Here is a 10,559-nt window from a genome sequence, read left to right as displayed (position 1 = left end):
AAAATCTAAGAAATTGTGAAAAAAAAAAAAAAAAAATGTGAGACTTATGAGAAATGTTGAAAATAAATTATTTAACCTATCCTATTTGTTTGGGATCAAAATAATGCAAAAATACATATAAGAAAAACATATGCGATGTAAGATATGTAAATCTGAAAAACTGTAAAACCTAAGTAGATAAATTAAAAGTGGGAGGAGAATGGGTACGTTGTTTGCTTTCTTTGAGTTAGCAGCTCAACTAATGAGGGGGCTAGGATGGGAGGGGCAGGAGGGACTTTTCCAAGGGGGAGGAGAGAGGCAAACACAGTCTTGGGCACAACAATAGCAAGCCCCACCTTTTCCTATAAAAATAAATATACACATATGTCGAAAAAATATAATAAATTTAGAGAAGGAAAATATATAACTGAAAATATACTTAAGAAAATTGAATGTCCAATTATCTTCCTACTCAAGACTTTCTTAGGAACAGAAATTTTTCAACCCCTAATTGTTGTTTGTGTTGGAATTCCTTTGAAAGTCTTGAGCATTTATTCTTTAAATGTCCTTTCTCAAAATTGATTCGGGGAAGTATTGCCCAGAAGCTCTAGTTGGCTCCCAAAATTATTCTTCCATTTGAAAGTGAATGAAGATAGATTTTGAGTGTCCTCAATGGTAAAACTTCATGTGACTCTCTTGGCAAGTTGGCTTTTAATGCTGCATTATATCACATTTAGTGAAAATGAAATAGAAGGAGATGAACATCCACATCATGGACTCTAGAACAAATTTTGGATGCTATTACTTTTGAGGTGGTAAATAAAATTCTTCACAATTGTATTGGTTGCTGTAATACAAGCAGAAATAGATATTTGACATCATCTTGGGACCTTACATTATTCTCTCCCCACCCCCACCCCCACCCCCACCCCGACCCCGACCCCGACCCCGACCCCGACCCCTACCCCTACCCCTACCCCTACCCCTTTTCCATGTTTTGGATCCCCTTCCTCCCTTTTTGTTGTATCATCAGTTTGTATTTGTCTTATTTCTGCCCTCCCCTCCCCCCATTTTCTTGTTCCCCCTTCTTCTCTGCTTGTTTCTCCCCTCCTCCCTCTCTTTTTTTGTTTCCTGGATTGTTCCTTCCTAGGGCTATCTTGTTTAGTCTCTCACCTGTTGTGCTAGCTTCTGATGGGTAGGGCCTTTGTCCTTGCTTTAAATAAATATATATATTGTTTAATATATTCTCCACTCAAGAAAAAATTAAAAAAATAAATAAAAATTAAATGTAACAAAATACAGATGAAAAAACTCGTAGAGAAAGAATATAAGCTATATTTAAGGACTTCAAGATGTGAACTGCTCAAGTTAGAGCATCGAAAATTTCTGCAATGAGTAGTGAAAATTGACTTTCGCAGATACAATATCTTTTACTCTATCTTAGATGCCACAGGACATGGCAGGGATCTTATTTATAATTGAGGAGGTATATTATTTTTCTAACATCCTTTTGGTACTAAATCTTAAATCAATTTGATATTGAATCAGATATGACCAAACCAAACCAATGGTTCAAAATTGGCTACAATTTATTCAATCCAAACCATGAGAGGTTTGGCGTTTGGGTGACTCAAATTAGGGATGAAACAAGGTCGGGTTGGATCGGTTTTTTTAAACTCCAACGCAACCAAGTCCCCTTAGCTGGACCAGGCCCAACCCGTTAATTATCAGGCATATTAAATAAAATTTTTATTAATTAAAATTACAAGCAAGGTTTGTGATCTTGGTTCTCAGATGATATTGATTCAGATAACTATGGATCTGGCTGGATTGGATAGATTTGCCTCTATAGTTATTATCTTTATACCTTCGGTCGGTCATATCAATGGATCAACATCAGATTGGTCAAGACTCAAAATCAGTCTTGACTGATAGCAATTCAATCTAGGTAAATTTATCGATACCGATCCAAGATACGAACCATGACTCTAGGGTTGATGGACACATATCCAACATGAACTGGACTGCGTGGGCTATAAAGGAATCTTTCATAAAACAATAGGAAAATGAACTTGTTTCCAATTTCAATACAAAGATTTTAATGATGATAATCATCATCTGGTTACTTATCAACTGGCAATAACATAATGAAGATTATTGTATGATCCTACACGATGCATACACTATATGTGTATTCACATTTGTATCTTAGAATTATCATTCCGAAAAGCGAGTGATTTGATAAATCATATAGAAAAGATGTCATTACTCACTAATTATCATGCATATTAAATAGAATTTATATTACTTAAAATTCCAGACAAGGTTAATTTGTAATCTTAGTTCTCAGATAATAATGATTTGGATCTCTCTGGATCTGGCTACAGCAGATAGATTTACCCCCGTTATTATTACCTTTATACCCTTGGGCCACACCCTTATAGATCGGTATCAGATTGGTCGAGACTCCAAATTGGTATCAACTGATAGCAATCCAATCCGAGATTACAAACCAATTCTATGGTTGATGGACACATATCCAAAATGGACTGGGCTACACCCAAATGGTCTAGTCGATTGGAAGCTGTTTCCAGTTCGATTTCTCGAACAACAGAATTGTTTTTCAAAGAAAGTAAGAGGAAGACTGTAGCGGGCTACACCCAGCCTGGGATATGCCTTTCTGAATTTTAAACTCCTAGTAAAAAAAGCCATTTTTTTTTTTCAAAGAAAGTAAGTGAGAGAGGCTTGGTTATCAAACTCTTGCCACATAGACTATCTAAGACAATTTCTTATGCAGAAAAAAAAAAAAAAAAAAAACCAACAGAACTGATCTTTTTATAGAAATCAACCATAGAAGGTTAAAGTCCTATCAGGAAAAAATAAAAAATAAAAAAGGACAAATACAGAAGGTTAAATGTATATAAAATGTAAGATCATCCATCTCCAAATTGCACACGAACATGAAAAGCATAGTATATATGTTATGTTTGCCTTTAATTCTTGACCAATTTTCGAAGATTGACTCGCTCTAACATATTTTGGTGGGACCCAAATGAGATTTTTGATGCCTGTGATGATAGCAGAGGGGTTGAACCGATAGACCCAAGCTCGAAAACTAGCACTAATCTTATATGGGGGTGTGGGGGTATGGTATGACCCGACTTGAAGGAGTGTATATATTTGTATCATCGTTTTGTTGAGAAATTATTATGAGATTTGGGGTTTTCTAGGCTGCGTGTTCTTGCCAAGAGTTTGGATGTTCTTGAGATATTTCTGTTATAATCTCCTTTCAATATAGTGAATCATCTTTTTCTTTATCAGAGAACATACCACACACATTGGTGTCTAAACCTCTTTAAATCTCTGTGTTTAACATGAATCTGTTTTGCTTTTCTTTGTATTTCTTTGGTGTTTGTCCTAACAGTAACCCAATGACTAAATTACTTCTTTTGATCCAAATAAATAGTCAATACCCAAGTGTACCCATCTTAATTATCCATCAAATGCACGCATTCGCCTCCTCCTTCCACATCTCTCTCTCTCTCTCTAGAGAGAGAAACGAGATGGAGAAAGAGATGATAATGGGTTCACTGATGGATGTGGAGGAAGAATAATGTGTTGAGAAGGCTACCAATTATTTTCTGTTATAACAAACGATATCTTGCAGAGGGAGGAGGTGACGAAGATGGATCTGGGGAGTAGATATGGAAGAACTTGAGATATATTGGAAGTGAGCGTAGCAAAGGGGTTGATTGTCTCCTAAATTAAAGGATGAGCGGAGAATTTTTATTTCAGCTAAGGCAGTTTTTTTTTTTTTTTTTTTTTGTGGGGGGGGGGGGGGGTGGGGGGGGGAGGGGTGGTTAGAAAATCGGTAAGGCAGTTATGGAGAGAGTGAAGGTTTTTAACCTTCTTGTAGTGTATATTGGACCCAAAGATTTGGTGTTTTAGGTCTGGGACTATCCCCAATGCATGAGGCCCGTTACCCCATATATATGTGAGGCCAACCCTTACATTGTCCCAAGATAGGTCTATATATGGCTTCAATGTCAAGCCAATTTAGACAAATGTAAATGCTCTCTCTCTCTCTCTCTCTCTCTCTCTCTCTCTCTCTCTAAAAGCATAGGCATTGTAGATGTGCACATCGATATCGTTGCTGCTGCTGCTGCTACTGCTTTCTGTCCATTGTCCAGTTGGAAAAGATGGCAGTGGCAGAAGCAGCAACGATGTCGGAGGCACAATCTAATAATAATAAGTGATGATATTATCAAGCAAGCCATTTTCAATGAATGATTGGAAAGGGTCCAAGATTATCTCTCGATCAGGTTGCTGCATGGTTCACTTTCACAACCTTACCCTTCATGTACACTGCGTTCTTGTTCTTCTAGTTATTTTCATCTAGCTAGCTTCTTTTTGTTGCTTTCTTCTTCTTCATGATCTCTTCTTGCTTTCTTGTTCATTGTTTTCTTTAATTGTCATCTCTGTTTACTTGGTGTAATTCTTTTCCTGATCGATCTTCCATTGTTTCTATTGTTCATTTATAGTTACTTCACTTGCATTTTGGTAGTCAAAATCATGAATTGCCTGCTTGGGAAATCCCTCTTCAATCACTACTAGCTCAGCAATTACTTGGGCCAATGGATTCAATTTGGTGATTCCTAAATTGTTCAGTGCAATTAAACGGATTTTATTTCTGGTAGAGAAATAGTATGATATCAGCAAGGCAACAAGGATATCACTGTTGTGTAGCTCTGTGAGGTGAGTCATTTCTTGCTTTAGTTTTTATAAACTGAGTTTTTTTCGTTAGTTTCTAAATCAACTTGAATCAGTCCCTAGGGGTGTCAGTCAGTGGGGCCTAATCGGTCCCCCTTATTTTAGGATTGCACACTGTGATCGGTTTGTTTAAGTAATCGGTCCTAGTAGACTAGGCTAGGTCCATTAACAAATGGTTGGCTGGGTACCAATCTTTAAATCAATTGGGCTAAACGGGCTATTGAAATATATATATCTCTAAATGGGTTATAAATGGGCTTAAAAATGTTGGGTTTTAAAATGTTGGGTTAAGTAAAGGAGCTTTAAAACTGGCTTGAAATGGGATTTAAACATGTGAGGCTTAGGGATGCAAGTTTAGCCCTGGAGGCCCGAACCCAACCCTACCCAACCTGAGCCCAAATAGGATAGATCAGAGAATTCTGACCCTGAGGGCCAGTTGGTCCCTGAAAATTTCTAGCCCTGAGTCAAGTTAAGGGTCAATGTCTATGGCCCGCAAAGCCCCACCCTGATTTTTTGCCTAATTTGCAGTAGTCATGTTATCATTATTAATTCTCACAACAAAGCAGATTTCATTAAATTATCTATCATTTTGTTTGAAAAAAATTCATTTGATCTCCATTAGTTTATTTTTTGTTCAATTGCTCTTTTAGTTGAATATTAAGATTTCTAATCTTGGTATTTAATATTTTTTCTATTTCTAGTGTTCTCGGACAACTATTTTATTAGATGATATTGATATATTCTTCTAATTGACTTTATAAAATTTGATTAAAGAGTGTGCTAGCTCACTTTGGATTCATTCACTATCTTGGCCGGGGGTATCATAAAATGAAATCTGCATATTGAATTTTAATGATATTTGTTAGTCTTGAATTGAGATGGTTGATTCCACACCCCCCCCCCACGCACCCCATCCCCCCCCCACCCACCCCAAAAAAAAAAAAAAAAAAAACCATTGTAATAGTTGTTCTTTTTTTTTTTGGTGAAAAAAAATGGTGCTCCATGGTAATGGGCCTTTTGACCACTAGGCTACCAACCCCATTGGTTTGTAATAGTTGTTCTTATTCAACTAGAATTGTTCACATTTGCTTTTTTTGTATGTTATTCTTTAACTCAAATAGGTAAAGCATTAGGGGAATCCCCAAGTGATGATAGTTTGAATATATCAAGACTCATTGAATTAGACTCAAAATCGCTAATTCCCTATTGTATACTAATATTCTAGGCTACGGAATTCGAGAAAAACTAGAGACAGAGTATGGATTGTTGCAAACTTCACCTTCCGATATGGTTTCATTTATTGACATCTCTCAAAAATTTTCATCTCGGATTCTTATTTGGTTTCGATTTTGGATTGATCGGGAATGTCTTATAGCTAAAGAATTTGCTCCATTCCTATCGTCTTTGTTACCAATTCAAACCCTTTGGACCCTTCCTCCATTGAATGTCTCTTCCCTCTTGTTCTCAACCCCATGGAGGTTAATTCTTTGCAAGATTTACCCTCCCTTGCAAGGATTTAGGGGACTGTATAGGTATCGGGATCGGTCTCTGCCGATACCAATCCGATACTGATATGGATCGGATGGGATCGGTGGGTATCGGTCTATTTTACCTCTGATTTTTATAAAAGGTACTACTTTTTTCATGTTTTACCCCTAAAAGGTAACCGATCTGGATCGGCATCAGATCGAGGATCAGTCTCAGTCGATACCAATCCAATACGGCCAATCCCAGAATAATACTTGAAACCATGCTCCCTTGAGGAAATCAAAAAATATGTTTTTTTTTTTTTTTTTTTTTTTCATTGGAGCCTATAAAGCTCCAGGCCCTGATGGTTTCCAGACTGTCTTTTATCATGAATTCTGGGCCCTTGTGCAATATGATGTCTTTAATCTGGTGACCAGTTTCTATCAAGATAATTTTCTTCCACTAGGTTTAAATCGCACCCTTGTGTGTTTGATCCCAAAAAAGAGTCTCCTTCTTTTGTGAAAGATTTTAGAACTATTAGTCTGTGTAATATTTCTTACAAAATAATTGTGAAAATCCTTGCAAATAGACTTAAAGGTCTTCTTCATAAAGTTGTATCCCTTACAAATCTGCTTTTGTTCTAGGCAGACAGATTTTTTGATAATATTATCATTGCTCATGAAATTCTCCATTTCTTAAAGAAAAAAGAAAAAGGAAAAAGGAAACATGGGTTGTGTGGCCATAAAGTTCGATATGGCCAAAGCCTATGACAAACTAGAATGGGGTTTCTTAAGGGACATTTTGACTTTATGGGGTTTAGATACAAATGGGGAGATATGACTAGTCTTTTAGTGAGTTCATCTTCCTTTTCCATTAAGCTCAGGGGATCAACTTACAAATTTTTTGAACCTTCAAGAGGTATCAGACAGGTGTGCCCCTCTAGTCCTTTTTTATTTATAATGTTAATGGATGGTCTCTCAATATTATTGTGTACTTACAGACATCTTAACTTTTTTAAAAGCAAAAAAAGAAAGTTTACCTTCCTTCCCAACTCCCCTAGCCCCCTAACTACTCATGCTCATAGCTTGATTGGAGGTCTTCAATGTGGTTTGGTGGAAAAACAAATGTTGTTCGTATCAAGTGATATGTGAATTGCTCAGTAGTGCTTTGCCACAACCAGATTTGGTATAGCATAGCCTTATCAAGGCTAAGGTGGGTTCAAATCCCTCCATGTGCTCCTAGCTTTATCGTTTAGTGGTAATGGGTGGCGTTGTCAAGCCCACGAGCAGCAAACAACATGCACTTGAGCGGAGTAAAGAGGATCTACAAGCATTGTTGCATGTTGTAGTTTTTCAGTAGGTTTCAAAGTGTTGTTGCTATGATTGGTTGTAACTAGCGAGCTAGCTTTTTTTTTTTTTTTTTTTACCGTAGGCTACAAGTTGTAAGGCTGATCCTCTCCAATACTCCAAATCATCTAATGTGCATCGGACGGCTGACAACACCAGGCACACATCCCTGACAACACATATAACATCTTCTACCCAAAAATTAACACACATATAATATCATTGCCGTAAGTGTTTAATTGCACAAGATTTTTTAAAAGAATGTTTATTACCGTTTAATCCGTCTAATAAGTTAATTTTTTTTTTAAGTATTATTAGAACTACACAAAATTACTTCTACACGAAAAAATAAATAAATAAATAAAGTAAAATAGTGAAGGCTGAAGCTGAGAGTATGTAGGCCAGGCCAGCAATTACTCTTGAATGAATTTCATTTCCTCCGGAGGCGGGAGGCGGGAGGCGGGAGACAGGAGGTCAGTCTGTTGACTCTGTTCTACTCTGTTTATCATAAGAGCAATAAGAGCAATAATTTTCTTTTGAAGATTGAAAACCTAACCAATTAGTATTTCCCTACTCGTTTTGTTTTTTCTCCTTCCGTTGTTCTTCATATGGGAGCATTTGATCACTTGGGATGAGTCTTCCTAGATGTGGATTCTAGGTATTACAACCTTTTGCTATAATGTTTGTCTAGATTGAATCTAGGGTTAGATTCTGCTCCATCTGCTCTCAAATTTGAGGAATTTGCAACTTTGAATTAGTTGAATATTTAATTTTACGAGTAATTAGTAATTATTGCCGCACCAGAATCTAGGGTTTCTGTCGATTCCATGACATTGAAGAGGTTCTGATCAGTTAAAGCCTAATGATTCATCTTCCGATATAGGTCTACGCTTTTTAATTTTCCTTATTTCTGCTATTGTCTTTGATTTTTGAATCCTAGGGTTTATTCTTCTTTTTCTTCATAAAAAATTTCCTTCTTTTTTGTTGATCAGGTGAACAAGTGAAGAGCGAAAGAGGCTTGAGATAGAAGCAGCAGCAGCTAGAGCAGTGGGTGTGGAGAAGACGTGATGGTGGAACTATGGTGGGGTCTATTAGGGGCTGCCATACCGGCTGTAATTGCAGGGCAAGGGCTGAGGATGAAGAGAAGGCGTGACGAGGAGCAGAGGCTGAAGAGTGCAAGAGGGAGGGAGAAGAGCTCCGACGACATCTTTGTGTGTGAGAGGGTCTGTACATCAAAGAGAATGCTGAAGAAGGTGGGTGCTTTCTCCAAAGACCCAACTCCAGATACCTGTGTTACTGTTTGCGGTGTTTCTGAGCTTGACGCCTGCACAGATGCTTGTGCTCGCACTGTCTGCGTTAACCAACACCAAGTACCCGATTGGAACGATATTTGCCTCCGGAGGTGCCAAAATGAATGCCTAAAGCTCTCCTCTTCTTCGTCTTCTTCTTCATTGTCATCTTGATTATACTTTTTCTCTCCTTCTCTTTGGTTAATTATTATAATATGGCGCTATATCCATTTTTGAAATGATTGAAAGAAGAAATGTTTCTTTGTCTGGTAAATTTCATTGTGTGATCCACAAGATTGGAAATGGATATTGACATTTTTGTTGTTGTTTAATGCTGTTGGGTTGAATGGCTTTTTTCTCTTGTTTTTGGTGCTGATGATTCAAATGGTTCCTCACTTGGTGCATTTTTTCAGACTGTGAGAATTTGATGTTGGAATTTAAATTTTGAAAGGTATCAATCTTTCTCAGAAGATAAATATGGAAAAAGAGTAAGTTATTCTTTGGTGAGATAAGTGTTGACAGGAAAGCTCATTTGTTGGAAATTTTGGGGGTTCTAAGGATGCCGCCTTCCAACTAGATATATTGGAGTTGATTTCTTGGAAGGAAAGAGTGAAAAATCAGCGTATCTTTCCTTTGGTTGATAAGTTTATTGGCTAAGACGAGTTTAAGGCTAAGTTCTCTGGATGGAAGGGGAAGCTTTCATCTCAGGCAGGGAGGATTCAACTGGTTAGATAAGTTATCAATAGTAATGCCAGTGCTGGTGATGTAGGGAGGAATGCAAATGGTGATCCAATTGGAAGCTTCTCTAATTACTTAAGGTGTGCATTCAAATTATTATACAGAATTTGTTGCCTTATTCATTGGCCTTCATTTGGTTAAAAACAAAGTATTGATCATCTATGGATCGAGTGTGATTCGGCAGCTGTCATTGCATTGGTTTGAAATCAAAACATCTTCAGCAGCAATGGGTTTCCTTGAAGCAGTATCTATTGTCAATGTCATGGAACATTAGACATGGCTATAGAGAATGCAATGCAATAGTTGACATTATTGCAAAAAATTGTGCTACTTCTCTTTTTTCTACTTGGCTTACTTTCCCTCAGTTTTCAAGAGACGAAATTAATTGGATGCTCAGGGTCCCCAAGATTTAGATTTGTAAATAGTTGATCATTACTTTTGTTGCTGGATATTAAATTTCAGTTTGTATGTTTGTAATGGCTAGTGGTTTCTGATGGCTCTGCTGTAGGTGGTCCCTCTAGCTATTTTAGTACTTGTTCTTTGTTGATGGCTATACCAAAGGTGGAGTTAAGTTCTTTTTGTTCTTCTGTATCCATCCAGGCATTCCTGATTTCCTGGATGTAAATCATGTACATCCTTTCATATTTGTCAAGAGGTCAAATCGATCCAAGGCGATGGAGGGGTGGCTAATCGATTTGGTGATGAATTGCCCATTATGGCGTTGCCATGGCGGTCAAATCGTCCATGTGTCATTTTTTATTTTCCCTATTTGCTAAAGTTATTTAGTATGTTATTTTTTTATTTCTCCTATTTTCTAAAGTTATTTAACATGCTACAAGTCTACAATATATACCCTATAACATATAAAACTAACATTAAGCAACATCAAATCATCAAAAATCGCCATAGTCTTATCAAAATCATCCTGCATTTTATAAAAGATCGACCGCCTAGTGAATCAGGCTTGACC

At 37.2% G+C, this 10,559-nt stretch overlaps 1 protein-coding gene across 3 annotated transcripts; it reads left to right on the top strand.

Annotated features, from left to right (window-relative positions):
* The first annotated feature begins 7,913 nt into the window (after positions 1 to 7,913).
* LOC122083800 (uncharacterized protein At5g64816) lies at positions 7,914 to 9,212 on the top strand. Of its 3 annotated transcripts, none has more exons than XM_042651694.1 (2): positions 7,914 to 8,035; positions 8,555 to 9,212. In XM_042651694.1, exon 2 carries the CDS (start codon positions 8,630 to 8,632, stop codon positions 9,023 to 9,025), a length of 396 nt encoding a protein of 131 aa, XP_042507628.1. In that variant the 5' UTR covers positions 7,914 to 8,035; positions 8,555 to 8,629; the 3' UTR covers positions 9,026 to 9,212. The 3 variants fall into 3 exon arrangements, with proteins under 3 accessions (XP_042507628.1, XP_042507629.1, XP_042507631.1); XM_042651695.1 differs by lacking the exon at positions 7,914 to 8,035 and adding an exon at positions 8,061 to 8,220; XM_042651697.1 differs by lacking the exon at positions 7,914 to 8,035 and adding an exon at positions 8,261 to 8,445.
* Positions 9,213 to 10,559: the final 1,347 nt, after the last annotated feature.

The sequence above is a fragment of the Macadamia integrifolia genome, chromosome 7 (assembly GCF_013358625.1).
Source record: "Macadamia integrifolia cultivar HAES 741 chromosome 7, SCU_Mint_v3, whole genome shotgun sequence".
Taxonomy (NCBI): domain Eukaryota; kingdom Viridiplantae; phylum Streptophyta; class Magnoliopsida; order Proteales; family Proteaceae; genus Macadamia; species Macadamia integrifolia.
This window is presented reverse-complemented; position numbering and strand designations above follow the sequence as displayed.